The 21782-nt window shown below is 40.6% G+C and overlaps 1 protein-coding gene across 2 annotated transcripts in view; it reads right to left on the bottom strand.

Annotated features, from left to right (window-relative positions):
- fam135b (family with sequence similarity 135 member B) overlaps positions 1–21782 on the bottom strand; it is a 44203-nt gene that overhangs the window by 21578 nt on the left and 843 nt on the right. For both annotated transcript variants that reach the window (XM_053446429.1, XM_053446430.1), the window contains exons 2-4: positions 15986–16082; positions 12319–12398; positions 617–756 (exon numbers count right to left, since the gene is read on the bottom strand). In XM_053446429.1, the coding sequence (XP_053302404.1) occupies positions 617–756; positions 12319–12398; positions 15986–16062 (297 nt within the window). In that variant the 5' untranslated portion in view covers positions 16063–16082. The remainder of the gene's footprint in view (positions 1–616; positions 757–12318; positions 12399–15985; positions 16083–21782) is intronic.

The raw sequence follows: 21782 nt of genomic DNA, 5'->3' as shown, positions 1-21782 counted from the left end.
CATTAGTAACAGAAGTTCTTTGCGCTTAATTCTAGAATAGGCATGTTAGCATGCTCACTGGCAAGCTAGTTTTCAACATGTAGGTACCATGGTCACTGCCTTGGGATATATTGTTTTGGCATGCTGACATTTGCTATTTGGCACTCAATCAAAGTAAAGAATCAGTTTTGCTGAGACACTTTAAACAAGTTAGGGACTCACTGCTTTAGGTAACTCATGGAACACAATCTGCAAGCCAGGGCAGTGATCCTATTGAATTACCTTAATGCAGATATTCCTTTACTTACATTTTAAATTCAGTCTCTCAGTTAAAGAGAAGATAGTTTATGTCAGCTTGGAGGGAAAAAAATGGAATGCTTTAAAAAACGCTATTTTATATTTCTGAAAGACACAAGCTACAGCTATGGAGCAACAAACTGTTATACAACTGTTTGCACTGTCAATCATGCATTTACTGTCAGGCTACTGATGACATGCAAGCAGCCAAATGTCATTCCTTATTCTTTCTCTTCTTTTGCCGCGAGAGGAAGTGTGTGTATGTGTGTTCGTGTGTGTGTGTGTTTGTATGTGTGTGTGTGTGTGTTTGTGTGTGGAAAATGTCACCAGCATTACTCACCTTCTCTCCGTCCAGCAGCAGGTGGACTTTGAAGAGCATACAGTCATTCACCGAAATCTCCTCGTTTCTGTAAAGGATCTGGAATATCCGGCTGAACACGATGCCGTCGTAAACCCCCGCAGAGCTGAAGCTGCATTCTCCTGATGTGGGACACAACAGCAGGCGAAATAACAATCAGCTCAATATGTGCCACATGTAGTACCACTGATACTATGCACACTTATCATCACAGCACGATATGAAACATGGCTTTTCATTTGCCAAAGTCTTCACCAGACATTTGCGGTATGTGCTCTGATTTTATTAATATGTTCCCATATTTGAAGATGCCTGACCTGACATTTGCAAATGTTATCTAGGATTTGTGAGGGATCTGAGTTTGCGTATTCAGATCTAGTATGATTTATGAATATGTTACCAGATAGTACATGCAGATAAAACACCTGGTGCATGTGTGTGTCCTCAATGATTTGTTTTCATTGGTTCATCACTAGAAGTCTGATATCACCATTGATGGCTGAAACAGACACGCAGTTGCTTTGTGATGTGTATGTGCAGGACTTTGACACCACTCCCCGACTATTACTGCGCATCCTCTGGCTCTAACTGAGGTTGCTACTTGCCACATTAGTTACCTTTAAACAGAGCTTCCCCTGCTTTCATTATTTGGGCTAATGGCTAGTGACTGTAGCTTCATATCTAACTTGAGGACATGAGGTGGTATCGATTTGTCTCACCCACACACCTGATAGCACCAGGGTTTTAAATGTCCTTAAAATCTTTAATAGATAGTGGATAGGGAGATAGTGGCTAAAATGGAGAAAGTCGTCACAGCAGGATCTTTTTTGCATGCATGAAAAGGAGTGCTTTTAGTTCGACATTGATTAATTGGTTCCCACACATTTATGCATAAAACTACGGGCACCCACAATTGATAAAGGAGGGTCCCCTGTCCGAGCTCCTTAGTGTGTGACGTTTTATCTCTGCTACTTTCTCACTGCTACGCCTGCAGTGACGGAGGCAGAGATGCCGTTCAGCTGCGAGCCGTGAAAGGTCTTTGAAATCCCCTGCTGGGGTCGTGCTCTTTTCTGTTTCATTTCTACACTCCCTCTCACCGCACGCCTTCTCCTGATGATGCCATGACTACTCGCAGCATCAAGCGGCCCCCCGCAAGGAAGACGGACGTGTGGGAGCGTGGCTGTTATCAAAGGCTTGGTGGGTATGTGACAGAGACGGCATAATCCCTCCGGGGATGAAGCGTGTGTGGAAGGAGTTGTAGCTCTGCATGTGTTAGCACTGTCTCCCCACAGTCAGATGAATGTGACTTTGAGTTTTCGTGCTTCTTGACATGTTTCCCTGTCTTCATCTGAGTTTCTGTCCACTGATTTAGGAAGATTAGAGGCGTCCCTGTCCATAAATTATTTAAAATCAGTCCCAGATCTTATTCTCTGTGTGTTTGACCTGTGAAGGATCCACGCCTCATCCCCTGTGCGGGGTGGCACTTCAATGTTACCAAAGCCACACAATTAATGAGTCGTATCTGCGACAGAAACACTCACATGCACTGTACTGCTTTTGAAAGCCAGTTTGTTTTACTTTATTGATTAAACATTAAGCCATGTACCAGGGGAGCAGACGTGAAGAGACCTTGATAATGAAGCAGCTTTGCAGTGATCTCTGCTTTGACATTGATAGCAGCAGTGTTTGCACACAAAGGGCAAGCCAAAAAAAGACCAATGTACACATGTACACTATAATGCAATCCAATGCAACAGCCAAGCTCAAGTACAATATTTCAATATTTGTATATCTATCTCTTACATGATGTTCTGTGTGTTGTAAGTTACAGAATACACACACACACACACTTATTTGTAAAATTAGTTTGTTGTTCCTTGCATAATATGTATAATATAAGGTTAGCTCAAAGCCTCCGCTGTGGCCCAATTTAGCAGAGTCACACAGCAACGTCTAATCTAAATTTTGTCCCTGTCACCAGGTAAAGGTCAAACTCCAATATACCGGCAAACCTACTGACTGCTCTGAATGGGCCCAATATGTGCTTTATTACTTTGAACAAACTTCAACTTCAACTTTACTTATACAGCACTTTAAAAACAACACTGTTGATCCAAAGTATGTAATAATAAAAGAAGCCCATGTTTGCTCGTAAAAAGAAAAACTTAATAGCCCAGACTCAACGAAGGACATAGGATCTTGTCTTCATGTTAGGATGTCTTGCAGTGTTAGTTTACATCTATGATCACAAACTACACAAACTCAAATAATGATAAGTTGTTGCGCCTGATGCACAATTATCGTTTCCCATCCCACCCGATGCCCTCTGTCTTTAAGGTCAGGCTATAATATCAGCAAATATCATAAATGCCAAGAAAAACAACTCACTGTAAGAATGCAATAGAGCAAAAGAAAAACAAGCTTCTTAACTTCTAATTTATATTTTAACATAAAAGTCATAATCATGACTATTTAAGTCACCATCATAATTCCATTATAATATAGAATATAAAGCCAGTTACGTCCAGTTACCTGCGACTCTGCACGACCAGAATGACTGACAACCTTTACCTGACAAATATTTACCTGACACCAATGTATTCTAGCGCTATAAAAATGTGTACACCGCGTTCCACATTATTATGCAAATTGGATTTAAGGGTCATAAACATTAATTTTTTAGTTTTTGAATTAAACTCATGGATGGTATTGTGTCTCAGGGCTATTTGGATGATTGAAATCAATCTCAGACACCTGTGATAATTAGTTTTCCAGGTGAGCCCAATCAAAGGAAAAATACTTAAGAAGGATGTTCCACATTATTAAGCAAGCTACATGTTTCAGGCAAAATGGGGAAGAAAAAGGATCTCTCTGCTGCTGAAAAGCAGCAAATAGTGCAATACCTTGGTCAAGGTATCACAACATTGGATATTTCCAAAAGAATTGCGCGTGATCATCGGACGGTGAAGAAATTTGTCACTGATTCACAGCACAAGCGGGTTCGTTCAGACAAAGGCAAAATAAGGAAGATTTCTGCCAAACAAATGCGTAGGGTTAAGAGAGCAGCCACTAAAATGCCATTGAATAGCAGCAAACAGGTGTTTGAAGCCGCTGGTGCCTCTGGAGCAGTGATGCCGGTAACGCGCTACTTAGTAACGCGTTACTCTAATCTGACCGCTTTTTTCAGTAACGAGTAATCTAACGCGTTACTATTTCCAAACCAGTAATCAGATTAAAGTTACTTGTCCAAGTCACCTTGCGTTACTATTTCGGTATTTGTGGTTAGCCCGCTGGGCACGTCCTGCGGCTGGGGGAGCAGTCGCCCCGTCGCCCTCCTCACCTCGGTGTGCTCGGTGTGCGGCACTCCTCGACGTTTTTTTAAGGGGGGAGGTGCTCGTCCGCGGTGCGGGGGCTTTCCTTATAGTATGCCGCGGGGCGGTGTCCGTCGGCGCTGCGGAAGGCGGGGACCGGTTGGAGGGGACCGGGTACGACGGTCGGCGACAGCGACTCTGGACGTGTGTCGGGCTCTTCTCGCGGATCACCTCAGCTACAGCGCCCGTTAGGGGAACCCTCCGTTCGCGCGGGGGGGGGGGGGGGGGGGGGGGGGGCCTCCGGCGGTGTCTAATAAAGTTAGTGTTGGCCAAACCGGTTGTCATTTTTATGTTGAGGCGGCGGGGGTGTTGTCGGCAGCTGCTGAATGTAACTAATAAAGTAACTTGTAATCTAACTTAGTTACTTTTAAAATCAAGTAACTTGTAATCTAACTTAGTTACTTTTAAAATCAAGTAACTTGTAAAGTAACTAAGTTACTTTTTCAAAGTAACTATGGCAACACTGCTCTGGAGTCTCGCGAACTTCAAGATGTAGGATGCTCAAGAGGTTTGCAAGTGTCCTTAAACCTGTTATTCGGCCACCCCTAAACCAAGCTCACAAGCAAAAAAGGTTGCAGTGGGCTCAGGACTACATGAAGACTAACTTCCAAACTGTTTTGTTTACGGATGAGTGCCGTGCAACCCTTGATGGTCCTGATGGATGGAGTAGAGGATGGTTGGTGAATGGCCACCATGTCCCAACAAGGCTGAGACGTCAACAAGGAGGTGGTGGAGTCATGTTTTGGGCCGGAATCATGGGGAGAGAGCTGGTAGGCCCCTTCAGGGTCCCTGACGGTGTGAAAATGACCTCAGCAAAGTACGTAGAGTTTCTGACTGACCACTTTCTTCCGTGGTACAAAAAGAAGAACCGTGCCTTCCGAAGCAAAATCATATTCATGCATGACAATGCACCATCTCATGCTGCAAAGAATACCTCTGGGGCATTGGCTGCTATTGGCATAAAAGGAGAGAAACTCATGGTGTGGCCCCCATCTTCCCCTGACCTTAACCCTATTGAGAACTTTTGGAGCATTATCAAGCCAAATATCTATGTGGGTGGAAGGCAGTTCACATCCAAGCAGGTGCTCTGGGAGGCTATTATGGCATCCTGCAAAGACATTAAACCAGAAACTATCAAAGAACTCACAAGTTCAATGGATGCAAGAATTGTGAAGGTGATATCAAAGAAGGGTTCCTATGTTAACATGTAACTTGACCTGTTAAGATGTTTTTGATTAAAACTTTTTTTGATTTCAGTAAATATGACCTCTTAATGCTGCAAATTCAACAAATGACAATTTTTAGTTCTTTACAACCTATAAAATATCTTGAAACTCAGAAACTCTGCATAATAATTTGGAACACTGCATTTTGAGTTTTTCATTTTTGAAAAAAATACTGTTATCATTGGGAGGGTTGTTCAATAAAATTTGAATTATACTCTAACAGTTGATGACTTGAAAATTATACTGACTGGCTGTGCATTACTATTTAGGAAAATCTGAGCAAAGTCTAATTTGCATAATAATGTGGAACGCGGTGTATGTCCAATTGTATTTCCATGCTGTTCTCGTTAGGTATAAATGTGACACTTACGCCCTCCATTCATATTTTAGTGAGTGAAACCAACAGAAACACATCAAACCGACTCTTTTCTGACGTCGTGGTTAAACTGCAGTTCCCACAGGTGTTGGGGCGTTATCACATCCTGCACATTAAAACCTGCTGAAATGCCATTAAGCTTTAGCCACAGTGTGCTGAAAATAATCTGCTTTCAGCCTCTGGTGCTCTACATCTGCTCTCGGTGTGTGTGTGTGTGTGTGTGTGTGTTTGTGTGTGTGTGTGTGTGTGTGTGTGTGTGCCTGTGTTTGAGAGTGTGAGTTCCTGTATTTTAAGCATAGACCATACAGGGTGAGGACATTTTTGGAGAGTGAGGACATTTTGACCAGTCCTGTTTTCGGGTTAAGACTTGGTTTTAGGGTTAGGGTTAGAATTAGGTTAGGGTAAGGGACTAGGGAATGTATTATGCCATTGAGTGTCCTCACTAAGATAGAAGTACAAACATGTGTGTGTGAGTGAGTGTGTGTGTGTGTGTGTGTGTGTGAATTTATTTAGGTAAAACACAGTATTGCTCTTCATGCTACTAATATAAGCGAGTATCTCCCTCAGTGCAGCGGCACTAACTATGAATACCAATCCTACCAGTTTACATTCTGGTTTAAAAAAAAAAGAAGTGTAATAGTGCATCAGTCGAAATCATTAAATGCTTCGGTTGAGTGTGTGGCACAATCCTTCCCACAAATGTCAAGCATACACTTTCACAGAGAAGGAGGGATTATAGTAAGGGATTATTTCCTGTGTGCGTATGATGAATGTATTTCCTGTCAGCGGCCAGAGTGCTGGCTGGTGTGTTGGCTTCACGCTAAGGATGGTGTACGGGCTTAATACACGACCTTGTGCAGGGAGCAGCCAAAGTGAGGGGGGGGGGGGGAGGGAGCAGCCGTCCAATTACTTTATGAATATGATTCTCACTATAATGTACATTGCAGCAGTGTTATGTGCCACTTAAATAGAGTAAAATACACAACTGACAGGCTGCATTTCCTTAGGGCAACTGAACTGAACCTCCGAACTTCATAGAGTTAACAAACAGTCTGACACACACCGGATGTACATGTTGGATATAAGCCTGTCGTCTGGTACCTAGTTCACGTCATTTCACATCAGGCCTGTATAAAAAAATGTCATTCACTACTGGAAGAACCAATAATCTCTCACCTACGATCTCACATACGTCTACATGTACAAATATTCCACCACAACAAGTCCCAGCCCTAGTGTTAGGGGTTTACCAAACAATGTATCTTGGGCTTGGCCCCTGCTGAGTGGATTTTGATAATTAAAGATAACATAACCCTGATAACAGAATGACAAAAGGTGCAGCCAGATCTTTGGAAAAAGGTCACACTTTATGCAAGAGTAGCAAACCGCAGAATATAAGATTGTATTAACTGTATGAAATAGACGAGAGGAAAATAACAAATCAATACTGATAAATATGGTGCGAGATGAATCTAATGAAGTTGTGATTTACCAAGCTTACTTTGTGCAAATATTAAAGCAATTGTTTATCATTATCTGAATGTCTGTGGTCTCTCCGTGTGCAAGATAAGAAGATTAATAACTAAAATGATGTACAAGAACGAGTAGGCTAGCTTAGCATAAAGCCTTGAGGCAGGGGGGGTCACAAGTAGACCTGCTCTGTCAAATGTAATAAATATGCATTCAACACTTCTAAAGCCACCTAAGTCATCTTAGACAGGTCAGGCTAAAGCTGACCCATTTAAGATGACTTAGATAGACCTATTATTTTTACCCTGTTGATGAACAGATATAAAAGTAATTTGCCCAGTGCTGCATCTAACTCCAGCTATCGCACATGAGCAATGTGATAGCAGGACATTTGTTAACTGAGTCACCCCATCCAACTATTGTTCACCAAAAAACGGTGACATCTTAGAGGAATGAAATATGAATTAATAACCAGCCTTCAAACATGTTTAGCAAAGGCAATTTGTTTTCTAGTTTGTACAAAGCCAGGCTAACTGTTTGATGATGGATCCCACCTTTTTAACAGCATTGTGATTTCAGCTTAAATTTGTGGCCTCTTGGGGGCTGCATAAATAAGCCATCTTACCACTTTTAAGTTGACATAATGAATAAATGGCCGTTTACACATCAGGCAGACATTAGCATTAGCTATCATTTGAAGATGCATTACCTTAAACCCAATGAATATCTATCTAAGACAGTGGAAACCGGATATAGTGATAAACCGTTTATATCGATCAAAAAGCTTGAGGACAGAATTGTTCCTATTCAAATGTTATCTAAATAATTGGGTTATAGTAATCAGGTAGTCTGCTCACATTGACCATTTGGGCTCTTTTCAAACATGTTTGGACTGTTAAACAATTATTTTTAACAGTGTTTACAGGCTCTGTCAGTAGTATACTCCTCTGTGTCTCTATCATTTTTACTGCGCACAGCCAACCCATTCGAGCCAAATCGAGGCCCCTTCATCTCTCCATACATTGACTAAGTTTACAAATTCGGATGTTTTTACCCAGTCGGAGTTTACACATGTGTCCTATCACACTTGTGTGTGTGTGTGTGTGTGTCGTAGCGAGAGACAAGATAAATTGTGAATTAATGCACAGCTCTGAAGAAAGATTTAATTAATTTAAGAGAAGTATAAACATAATGTCGTGATCAGTGCTGATATCGTGGCATCATTTCAATCAAAACGTTTTAACTGTAATGGGTCAGAGACTGAGCTGAGTGTGTGTGTGTGTGTGTGTCTCTGTGAGCAAGAGAGAGAGAGAGAGAGAGAGAGAGAGAGAGAGAGAGAGAGAGAGAGAGAGAGAGAGAGAGAGAGAGAGAGAGAGAGAGAGTGTGTGTGTGTGCGTAATGTGGTATCGTCCTTATCTTAAAAGGCGCCACTACCCTTCCCTCAAGTTCTGGGTCTATCGCATAGAAGCTAAGCAATTCGGTTATATAAATCAAACGCTTATAGTGATAGATTTTACATGATACGAACGTGAGCACTATAAGCAGTTTCCATCATACAGTTCAGCTCTGTGTCTGCATTTAGCTAAATCTTCCACTATGTTTGCCAGCTAGTCGCTAACCTTCCTTTTGTCTGAAAACTAGTGCTGAAGAAGCCAGTGAAGGTGAACTGCTGCTGCCTTGAAATTCCACACAATGAACTGACTCTCATAGACTCCACAGAGCTCAGGGATCAGCAGAGTGCATCACCACGAGCGACGCCTTTCACATACAAACATGTGACATTGACTGCAGCCCCACATAATAATATTGATTACAGCCACTTTTCCACATAATTGTGATAGATATCAATGTTACAATCTCACTCTTGGAAAGAAATCATATTACGCTCGCTTGTGCTATCAAAAAATCGACTGTATATTATGTCGACAAGTTGCCTGATGAACTGGTCTGAGACAATTGATGTGTTGGTGCCTCTTGTTTAATACTGAGTCCTCCTCCAACAAGGACGATGCTCTATGCCTCCTCTTCCTCAGCCGACATCATGTAGAACTGCAGATCATTTGGCACCCTAAAAATAGACTGCTGAACATTCCCACTGCAATCGATCATTCATTTTGCAACTCCCTCCATAATGAGGTGAGGAAATAGTCTCTCCTGCTGGTGGTCCGGTCACTGTGTTTCTGGAGAAACACTCAAGATGACACAAATCACTGTCACAGCTTGAGGCACCTTATCTTCACAATAAGCCACATCCTTGCCACCACACATGCACAGGTCCTCTATAGCTGTGAGAACATCCAAACTGACATTAACTCCCTATAAGTGTTTACCTAAACCATAGAAGCTTAAAAATGAAATCCTGATCTTAAAATGACCAGAAACTGACAGTCTGGATCTATGTGTCCTTAAAATTAAAAGCATCCTCACATGAACAGTGGGCTGCACTGTCAAAATGTGGTCCCCACACGCACAGCTATCAGAACACAGAAACACACACACACACACACGTGGTTCGCCAGTCATGATAAGCTAAAAATAGCCATTATTACTGTGAATCAGTATTGCCGGTGAAACAGACTCCAGCATTGCCAGGGATCCAGATTTCACTGAAACCTATGAATACAAAACAAGACAGGGCATGTGGTATTTTGTTATATCATAGAATGCGTCTGAAACAAATTGTGTCTAGAAATTAAAACATATAAACGCACTATACATATAGCTTATGTTTAACCTAGTTAGTTGCTGTTCATCTGCAGAATCCAGAAAAACTCATCTTTGGTGAGATTAGGTTTTCGTGATAAAATGATTAAGCCAAAATGTTCAGGAAGAAAAGCCTAAAGCTCTAAAGCCCACAACACATTTTTATACGTCTAGCCCTGGAATGCAATACCAATTTTAATAATTTTTTCTTTTTCTGTCACTGCTTTTCTCCCACTAAGGCCTGCATGCCAACCCAGTGGCCTGGCGAATCGCTGTAGCAACCACTTTTCCCTGAAGAAGTAATACTGGCTGAAGCTCTTGGGCGACCATTACCACCAATCACTCCCGACAAGAAATCCCCTTCAGGGTAAAGAAAACGTACACATAGCCCCTTTAAGCCTATTCCTCCATTTTTAATCATGTAGTCTTCAATATAAGAAAAGAGAGATATTTCCTACTGGAACTTCAGGATTATGAAGAAAACCAAGAACTGAGAAAGGTATCGCTGAAAATGATTTACATTTGAAACAAGCAAAATCGTCTTGTTTCCCATTGGGTGTTGGAAAACTGTTCTATAATAAATGTAAGCAATTTTCTGCAGTGTGAGTCAGTCCGTCTTTAATCCAAAGAGCCAAATGTCCTAAATCAATGAGACAAGGTGGAGACATAAAATTCCCTGGCTCCACTCTCATTCTCTAATGAAAGGTGGGACAATGGCCCAATACATACAGACACAACGGTATACTGTTCGGGGGAAAAAAATAAGGTTACATTTTCAATCTGTGGTTGTTATCCACAATTAATATGAAAGATTCTGGTGCATTCTGAGGCAAATCCAAGGCACTGCAAAAAAGCAGACAGCAGGGAGCTCTGATGGCCCATTGGTTAATGCACATACTGCATAACCACAACGTCAAGAGTTTGAATCCCGGCCAAGATGATCTTTGTTGCTTTTCACATTCGTCTGTCTCACCGTGTCCTGCCTCTCTCTACACTGCCTGTCAAATAAAGTCAATAAAAGAAATGGGCACCCACAATTGATAAAGGATAGATATCAAAATATACCGTAAACACAGCCAAGACATGAAGGAATACATTCAGGGAACCTTCTGTAGCATGTTCATATCTCACATAATGTAAAATTATGCTTTTTCCAGGACAGGTGCAGAATAAGAACAACAGAATGGGTGTAGTTCAGATGCAAACAATTCCCTGTGTAAAGTGAGGTTTGCTCACACTTTCGACATAACCTCTGTGGATGTGGCCCAACCTGTTCAAACATGCTTCAGACTGTAGGGACCATAGTCAAGCTAATGTCATCATATTGGAAACCCAAGATTTAAATGTGTTGGACAGTCAGTGTTAGGAGTACAGGTTGTTATTTAATTTGCATAATCTAGTGACAATACAGGAATAATAGAGAATGACATATGGTAATTATTGAAATGCTAGCTTTAAGCTGCTTTGGCCCACTTGTTCTTTCTTAAAACATCAATTTTACTCATTAATATACAGAAGAGAAGACGTGGACAGATTACTAATGAGGCCGACTAGGCAGAAAGGGAAAAGTGTTGACCCCCCCCCCCCCCCCCCCCACATGACCATTTGGGTCCCTTGTCCTCAGCTGGAACTCGCTGAAACATTTCTTGTCTGAATTTCAAATAAACAGCCACAAAGAGATGTAAAACAACGACAAAGAGACGACTGAGCCCGACCGCCAAGAGATACAAAAGGATGCAGGACACACATGATCAGCACCAAGGCGAAACCAAACGACAACAGAGTCATGCAGAGTGACCAAAAACAAATAAAGAAATGTCCAAAATTGCAACAATAAGGCGATTTAAATGCAAAGAGACGCAGGACAAAAGGACAAATGAAATGTAAAACAAACGCTGACGCTTTAACTATTACAACCAGAAGCAAATTGACAACATTGAAGCACACCGCAAAACGACTATATAGTGATACAAAGTAGTATTGATAACAACTATAACTACATACCTTTGCTATCAACCTTGATAAGACAAAACTGAACTTTAACTTACCATGAAACTACTGAAATGTACAGTTTTTAAAAGTTTGTCATTCTGTTTACTGTGCACAACAAACACAGCCGGAGCTCAGTGAGGACTCACTTAACCCTTATTTTACATTAGTATAAGTATCTACGATAAAATCCTATGTGAAAATAAGCTGCAGTAAAATGCACTGCTTTTGTCTGAACTAGATTTACTGAAATGTCAAGGTTTTATTGGTCAACATTTTTGTGTCAGAAGAAACTTCCCTAAAGACGGCACTTGACACAGGACTAGACTTTAATAAGAAATTGCTGATAGAATTAATACTAAAGCAATAGCACCACAGGATGACAACACAAATATGTTAAGAGACAAAAACCACACAATGCAGCTTGTCCTTGACTATACTTGTGTATGTGTGTGTGTGTGTGTGTGTGTGTGTGTGTGTGTGTATGTGTGTGTGTGTGTGTGTGTGTGTGTGTGTGTGTGTGTGTGTGCAAACATTACTTGTCCTTACCCGTATTGTCTTGAGTTATCGCTATCAACCTGTGGGGCACTCGAGGTGAGACCTTCAGCCCGGCTCGGAGCTGGTAGAACCTGAAAAGGAGGACACAAACGTTACAGTCACACTTCAAACAACGTGTAATTTATAAAATACTTTACTTGTTAGTGTAGCAATAGGTTCCCTGAAAACAAACTTTAATAGTGCTCACACACAGATTCATTTAGAATTTTTATTTCATTCTTTCGCTTTTCTAAGTCACGATTTTCCCGATGATCATTGAAAGGGAAAAAAGATACAAGTTTTCTCTTTTTATAATAAGATTGCTGCCTCGTAGTTGTTTGCATCTGGCAACCAGCAGCAGTTTGCATCTATGTCTTTTACAAAATGTAGGTCGTGAATACTTTAAAGGAATAGTATTAAAGGTATTTTGGGTATTTTTAATAGTTAGCTTATAAATGGTAAAGGGAGGTCATAAATCATAAAACAAGTCCCTCTGACCTTGACCTTTGACATTGGTCCAACAGATTTTTAGCATTGACCACTTATCACTTCATCCCGGAGTCCATTTGAAGCTCTGTGCAAAATTGTAAGAAATTCCCTCTAGAGAATGGGACAATACAAATGATTGGACAACCGTAAAACACAAGAGCTCTAACCCTAACCCTCAAAGTGTGATTTCACTTGGAATTTAACTGATGTGTCTCGGGTGGAATAGGGGATATTGTAGCACCAACATTACATTAAATGTAATTATAATCATTTGCAGTGTGTAAAGTGTATGTTCAAAGCTTCAGGAGTGGTCTTCATGACATGGATGACAAGCTAACAATGTCATGTTAAACAAAATCAGCCATGAATTTTACAAATGTGACTAAATTATTCAATGATTAAAGGGCAAATGGTCATTAATAATTAAAAAGACACAATAATGCTCCTCTATTCGAAGGCTGTATGTGGTATCAGATGAGCACTGGGTGCTAGAATTCTACAATGCTGGCAAACAGAATCAAGGTAAGAGGATACTGTTTTGGAACAAGTTGGGAAATGCGATTAAAGTCAAAGGATTCACGAGAACGAAAACAATATCAGCACAGTGCCAAAGAAGAGGTTGACTTTTATATGGATTATTTACAAGACTGTCCAGACTAGGGGCGGCGAGCGAAACGCCTCTCTGAAAAGGTCACTTTGACAGTTCAGGCCAATGCGGCTTTGTGTAAAAGCACTTCTCAGCTCCCTGGGGACACATCGGCAATCTAAGAGACTGAAGCATGGCTATGAACACGGTAATAATCAGAGCGTTAGCGACAGCGCACCTAAAGATGAAGACTTGACAGTGAAGAGCATGGAAAAGGGTTTTGAAGAGTTGATAAATAAATAAGGGCTGTTTATGGAGTGAAATAGGTCAAATCTGTGGCTAGTTCCCGGTCAGAAGCTGCACCACAAACCACTCACACTGAATATACTCACATCTGAGTGCCCTCATTGATAACAACTCTTGGCAAATAAATGCTGGAGGACAATGAAACGTATCAGTGCTTTGGCACTTTTGCTCTGGAATAAATTGCAAGAAAACAGGTTCGATATTTGAATATCTGAACCAATCTGATACTTTGCCTCCATTAGTGGAACGTTAAAGTGCTGTGCTCCTTGCAGTCGCCTCCTTTACAAATCAAATGCAGATCCAATCTCTATTTTCAATGCAATCAGTCTGCAACTGGGCCCTTAAGTGAACAGCTGTGTGCCCCCCCCCCCCCCCCCCCCCCTCTAGTCTGGTGCAGGGATTAGCATCAATCTCAGCAATTACATCTTCTGTGTGATGCGACGTGTGGGTCCCGGTCACTAAACTGTTCTTAATCCACAACTTTACATCGGGACCCAATTCAGGTTTCCTGCTCAAATGGGACCAGTGGTGCTATCGGAAAGTAACATGGGAGCCGGTCAAAAAACAAACATATTAGTGCACTCAGCTGAGGGATTACCATAATAAAGCTGCAGCCCAGCCCATTTGGAGAGGGGAAATCATTAAAGCTGTTTTTTCATAGAGACGACTTTAATCTTCCTGCAGACACATCATGATGTTAGGATAAACATGGCCCTTTTCTACATCGCGAAATGATTTGGTCATTTTGACACTCCATATAACCTGCCTATTGATACAGCCTATTGTGTGAATGTGTTGCCTAAAGGGCAGCTGAACAGATTGTTATTCCTCCATTTCATATCTTTCAGGGCTTATTATTTTAGTCTGAAAATAATTATCTGAAAATTGAAAAGTTTGGGATTATATTAAATGAGAAAAAAAAAAAAAGAATCCCAAAAAAAGATGGGCTATCAGTTTCCTGTGCATTAACTTGTGAAATCTGTTTGGTGATTTATAAAGATTAAATCTGAGGTGTCTTCCCATCAATTATTGATATTTTTACCGAAAACAGTTTAATAAATGATTAACGCACTTTGAAATATTTGATTTAACGTAACATGATCACAGAGTTAGCGACTACTAAGATGTGCAAGCTTGTTACTTTTTCAGCAGCTTCAGCCTTTTCCTTTTTCACTCCATCAAGTTTGGGTTATCTTCTGCCTTGATTGTGATGAATAACAGATAGATAATTACCATAATCTCAATTTATCAAATTGTTTTCAATTAGGCCACAAATAGCATTAAGCTGGATGTAACTCTATGTTGTTTCCTCGTGCTTGAGCTGTTTCTCCGAGTGGATTAAATGTTGTGAAAGTATCTAGTTTATTTAACCCAAGAATCCTTATACTTTAAAGTATTACATAATTGTAACACCTAATATTATGTAATCATGCATTGTGATATTTTTTTTATCCATTCTAGTATTCTATGAAAGTTAAACTTGTATTATGAGTTCATAACTTCTAAAATGTTTTGAAATAGTTTCATGTTGTTATTTCTAATAAGCCTTTATGTTTAAGTAATTATACTACTATGTGTTGGCTATAGATCTGGCATTGGTTATTATTGGCTAGTTCGATGGGACACCGATTTTTCTGTTGTCTTAATGGTGTAAAAAGAGTTTCAATGTTGTTCAGGGGGATCTCTGTTGACACTCTACATAGAATAATATGTTTGTCGTGTTTCATCCCCATTATATTGCTATTTATTTTAATTTCGTACAACATATGTCACAGATGAGTCATGAATTCATTCACTCCCTGCCTGCCTTTGCCATCATCACCAAGCCTCTTGTTATTTCAGACCCTTCCACTCCCTCCTGCAAGGCAGCAGCCCCCGGCCCCTTCCCACCTTTCTGGCACCTGAATCTCCAAGTAGCTAAAGATGAGAGGTGTAGTGAAATAATGCAGCAGTGGGTTGAGCTTACAACAAGCTTATTTACTAAATCAATATATTGTCCTCATTATAACTCCAGAATGAGTCATATCTTTATCAGTATTAACTCATTTTTTTGTTAGATAACAAGAGATCCTCTGAAAGGCAGGGACACATTGCCAGTTTGAAACCATTGTACCGCTACTGTTCATGTTATGTGTCAGTTCTGTCTTTCCTAAACAATTATGTTGTATCTTAGTAGAAAAAGTAAAGAATCCACACAAATCTGTTCTGTGAGTTTGCTGACTCGCCAGTTGTGAAGCCAGGAAAGGAACTTAAGTCATGACTCCAGTAATGGGATTTCTGCAGAGATAAATCACTTACCCTCTTTGAAAGAGATCCACATTGTGAAACTTGTGCAACTCTACGGAAAACTCCAGTGTTCCCTGTACTTCAGACATGATATAATCCCACTCATCACCTGTCGAGAGAAACGAAAACCAGTTAATATGACACATCAGACAAACAGACCGCAGGATTGACAGAGAAAAAAATTAAAAAGTAAATTAGGATATTTCTAAAACTAGCTCACATTGTTATTTCTTCTGTGTGCTGAGATTATGTAACTCATGAAGCCCGCTGGGGAGAACTGATGTATGAGACAGACATCTTGCTCTGAATATAGTTTTCATCATCGCTGATCAGATAAATGTCAGACAATAAATTCCACCCTATGATGTGATTATTTCAGAGTTAAAGCACTGATGTGTGCGGCTGGAAAGAATATCTTTGTTGTATCTGTCTTCAAGTAAAATAGGAAAATATTTTTGGATTGTTTTTGACTGTTAGTGATCAACTTTACAAGAAAAAGCATTCAACAATGATTAAAATGAGATTTATCTCCAGGGCCTGAGAGGTTGTAGCTTATGTAAACAGTACCTCAGCTCAACAACGGAGAGTTTTGACCATAAACTTGTTTTTGTTTATGTTTGTGGATCTTTTACATACACCAAAAACCTATACATCACAATGGCATATTGTGTTTCCTTTAAGCTAAACGCAGAAAAATGTGTGTTCCTGAACAGCAGACCATCCTCAGACCATTACAAATAGACATCTTTACAAGAGACTGTGACACACCCCATGAATAATGAGCCTCAACCCACAAGAATACCGTTCACTATTGAAAGCAGTGGAAGCTGAGTGTTTTCCCAACACTTCAGACAAAAGCCTTCTAACTTTATTTTAAATCCATAATGTCGTAATCAATAGGAAAGAGCAAATTGTAGAAATGGACTTTTTACTCTGGTGCATCCCACAGACCTGAAACGCAGTGAACCTGAGCTGTTGTCAACCACAAGCAGATGAAACACTTGTATTCACAGTAAAGTGTATCAGGTAACCCCCTCATTTAATGCTTTGTTCCTGTGTGTGCTGTTAAAAACTGGAAGGGATCACTAGAAGAATGTACACACAGTAAGGAAACACTGCCAGACACCTTCCAGAAGTTCCACTGTACTTGTGCATCTCCTCAGCGTGGCGGCTTTAAAAGCATGGTACTGTTTTCAGACCACTTTCTTCAAGCTCTGAAGATTTATCTGACAATAAACAACACCAGAGCTAAGGCAGCATTCTATTATGAAGAGTTAACATAGAACATTATTAGTTAATTCCAGCTTGCTGATCTTTTGTCAATATAGTTTCTCTCATGACTTAAAATAAGTGACAGCATTTTACTTCATTATCAGACTATTTGCTAAGTTAAGCTCATTTAGCCCCTATTGTTACCTGCTACAATGATGCATTATTTATTTTGTTCATGTATTCTAAATAAGTAACTCTGTACACGTATTTCACTGCTGCTTAACACTGGCTAGCAAACTGTGTGTCACCTACTGCTAAACAGCTTTTTGAAAATAAGATAAATTGAACAGAATTAGTTGAATTTCTAATATTCAAACTAAATCCTGTTTAATGGTCAATCCTTAAAAATAAGTTAAAATGTATGTATGTTGCAGGCCAGCATCTTCATGAACAGATTTTTTCCCTAGTAACCAAGATGAAGAAACGTCACCGTTCTTGTATTACGACAGTACAAGATAGTTAAAAAGCTATTTTTAAATAAGGTAACGAAAATTAGATGTAAGATCAGTCTCTGGCAAACTTTTAATTAATTGTTTGCATTTTCAAGAAGCACAGTTGTCATTTGCATCATTACAACTAGCCAGTTCTAAAGAATAGGGACTAAACAACATTTTTCAATCTTCAGGCTATCTTCAGATTGTTGGAAGTTGCTTCACGAAATAAAATAAAAAGCAAGTTAGCATTAGCTAGACTGTGATAACATCCAGGACAGGAACTTGTCCTGTAACCTAACAAACTAATGTCGTTAGCTAATGATGTGCACATTGGCCTTTGAATGCTCCGTTAGCTAACCAGACTTACTAAAGTGTGAAGCTCACATAAGGGCATATAACAAACTATACCACGTAGCTTAATCAATCCTTGTAGCCTACTATGCGTTTTGAGGAGGATGGAAAATACAGCTTGACCGGAGTGCTCATCATGATTGCCAAGCTGTCCAATTGTTCTATGAGTGATAGAGCAAGTACGGTGATGAACTTTGTTTTTCCCAATACTATACCCCCCAAATATTTTATTATAAAGAACAAGGTTGAGCTACTTTGCTAGGCATTTGCATTATTGGTTTTGCTGGATCACTTTCTTTAATGTAAACATTATGCTGATCCAAGTCCAAAGTCAGTTCTTATTTGTCTCTTATGAGCAGATAAATCTATTTCTGTGTCCTTTCCCAACTGCAGAATTTCATTTGGGCAAATAAGGTGAGTCGCACTTGGCCAGGATGGTCTCCTCAACCTTACTTATGCTGATAAGATGCATTATAAGAGTCCTGCCAAGTGTATAAGTGTATAAAATGAAAGGCTGAGAAATCTTCAATAAAACCAGGACCTGAGTTTTTCAAACCCGGCAGTGTGGAGGAAGAGTAAAAGACAGCAGTGCAGTAAAAGAATCCTGACAAACACAGTAGCATTGTTGTGCTACATTAGCTGGATGCTGCTGCAAAAGGCCTGAAGGGACAAGCAACGACACAGTTAATGCGTTTTCTCCTCTCCTTGCTGATTCTGCCTTTTCCTGTCACATTGACACTCGCCGGAAAAACAGTGAGGCTGCGTGTGTATCGGGGGTGACCAGTCATCATAATGTCGAGCCAATTATAGGCCATTAGATGCAAAACTGTGAGGCCGTGGAGAATATACGGCGTCTGATTTCATCAGCGCTTATTAAGCCAACCAAAGCGGCCTCATTGCTTCCCTAATTCACTGCGTTGAATGTCCGTTATCTGTTTTACACCTGCTGTATCAGAGATTTATAAGAAGGAGCTCCTGACTTCCCTCAGCAATGTGTTGCGTTGGCAGTAGCGGGGAGAATGAACACTGTGTGCTTGATCAGGCCGAGGCTCAAAGTTGCAGGGACTCGGGACGTTAAAACAATCTGTACATTCAGTTTACAGCGGGAGCACATGTATAGGACATGCGCTGATTGTCTGATTGTCTGGTGCGCTGCCAAAATTCATCAATAAGTTAATCGAATCAGCGAGGCACACAGCAAAGCACCCACGCAGACAGCTTCAAAGCCCTACAGCTGTCATTCATCTGGGCAGGATACAGTGTGTGCCCTTTGATGATGATGACAACAATGATCATGATGATAAAGATGAAACTTCTCTCCAGGAAATACGTAACTGAAGGGAATGGAGATTATCTTTAAAGGGTAAAAAGTCACACTGTCTGCAAATCCCACGAAAAGACCAAAACCAACGACGTGTTTGTTTGTCTGGCTGTTTGTATTTTCTGACACCCAAACACGGCTTGTCTTTGGCATTCAGTCCAATTTGTTTGGTGTTTTTTAAGGAGAAATGATTAAGGCAACACATGCTTGTTTGATGAGAGAAGTCCTTAATTAATTCTGGTATTTTCATTGGATTTTCTGAAAGAATTGTAAAATTTCATCAGCCATATCTTAGCAATATCTCATGAATAAAAACCTTTATTTAGCTGTTTCCATTAGACTGCACCTTTAAACGTTTATTACCAGGATCCAAATGCCTAATTCAACATGCTTTAAATATGACAGCAAATGTGAAACAGCTAAGAATTCTCAAAGACAAGTGTAAACAGGAAAAATGTAGTTGATAGTTGTAGAAAAGTTGCAACTTGCTCTCCTAAGAATGTAAATAGTTGTATCATTGTAAAATGCAGAATCTAACTGCACAAGCTGTTGGCAATGACAACAGGGTCAACCACGCTTGTAATTGCTTATCATTGTTGTGTTCTACACTGGTATCTGTGGCCCATGCCAGTTGTTTCCAGAAGGGGCTCATTTGATAGGAGCCTGACGCATCAGCGAAGGTTATGTTTTGACTGAAACGCCCGAATCAGCAAGTTGTGAGTGTTCACTTCAGTGTTTCCAAACATCTCAGTTTCTCTCTGTCTTTATTTTAAAACTGGACAAGCAGCATTTCCAACATCTCAATTTTAACGGCTCTAAAACTCCAGAGTTGTGTGCACACCGAGCAAATCCCATAGCAGATTGATGCTTGTAAAACGAAAACATAGTAGTGGGGTTGTAGTTGGTATGAAAGACTGCAAGGTTATCACAATAAATAATGTCACCTTCTTCTTGTTGCACAAATCGCAGATGAAATGCACGACAGCCGTCCTCGGATGACTGCACAAAGCTGCTCCGCTACACACATAACTGTACGACCTGTATCCAAGCTAATGTTTATAATTAGCTGTTTGTGCACTTTTAAAAACTCACAGATTTTTGCACTCGCTGCAAGTCATTGAACACTAATCATTACAAAACAGCCATCTGCTGTCTGATTACTATTTAATGCACACCACACACACACACACTCAAACGTGCTGGCCTTCATGGATGAGCAGAGTTCGCAGCTCCAGTGATTCCTCCACCTTACGGAGAAGCTAAAAACCCGTCTCTGCCCTCGAGCTTCCCTCTCCCGTCGGTGTCAGCTCAGCTGGGAACGCTGGCCGACGCCTCCAGTCTCGGTCTGGGATGGAGGATGAAGACGCAGCAGTTACAAGCACAGGTGTCATCGCAGCAGAGTGGGTCTGCTGTGCGTAGACACTGCTGCACAGCTCAAGAAAAAAAAAGGGCCGGAAATTAATCTCAGACAACGCTCCATTCAGTGACACCAACTCCCTCTGCTGAAAACAATAACAGACGAAGGACTCCAATATAGTGATGAGTGGCGAAATATCAGCTCATTCAATAAATAATATCATGATCTGTCAAATCAAAGTCATTAAGACCACGCTTGACAATATCAGGGAGAGAAATTGGACATGTGGAGGCAGAGTGCCCTTGAGAGGAATCCACTGAGCCAGCCCAGGAGTCATGTGATGGCATAATCTAGCATTAGCTAAAACCTGCATGGTTCTGTATCGGGCCCTTTGTTGTTAGAATTACAATGCCAAATCCACACAAAGGCAAAAAAGAGTGACTGATTGGCCACGATTTATGGAGTTAAATGAATCAGAGTATGACTTTGAGAGAGGATGTGACGGACTCCAAAAGAAATTCCCTTATGATTAATGGTCTGTTTTCTAATTATTTTAGTTGATAACTCTTCTTTTTTTACCAGCCGGGGAATCCAACTTGCAAAACCTCAAAAGTCTTCTGTGCTGTTTGGAGAGCTGCTCGAGTGGCATGCAATCAGCAGCCAGGATCACAAAGAGACTCACTATTTATATCTTCAACTCACAGGAACTTCTTTGTTGTCAAACCCAAAGTTATGGTTAGTATCACAACAAACTATGAAGATGGATGAACAGCTGAGATGCACCAGTCTGGTTGGGCTACTCAGAACTGGTCTTGTGGTTTCCTGCTCTAATGAAATGTTTGCATAAGTCACGAGTGCCTGTACAGCCTCGTCAGATGTAATCTATTTAGCCTAGCATCATCGTTTTTCTTCTATTTTTATCTTTCTCGCAGGCTACCGGGACAAAACAACAACTCTGCATTGTATCGTTTGTCTGTGGGGGCTTCGCCACGTTAACAACATGTGTGTTGGACAGATCTTGTAGACTCCAACATCTGTGCAAAACTGTGTCTGTAGAGCAGCTCTGACAAACAT

This window comes from Pleuronectes platessa, chromosome 18 (assembly GCF_947347685.1).
Source record: "Pleuronectes platessa chromosome 18, fPlePla1.1, whole genome shotgun sequence".
Lineage (NCBI taxonomy): Eukaryota > Metazoa > Chordata > Actinopteri > Pleuronectiformes > Pleuronectidae > Pleuronectes > Pleuronectes platessa.
The sequence above is the reverse complement of the archived record's forward strand: the minus strand, read 5'-3'. Positions and strand labels throughout refer to the sequence as shown.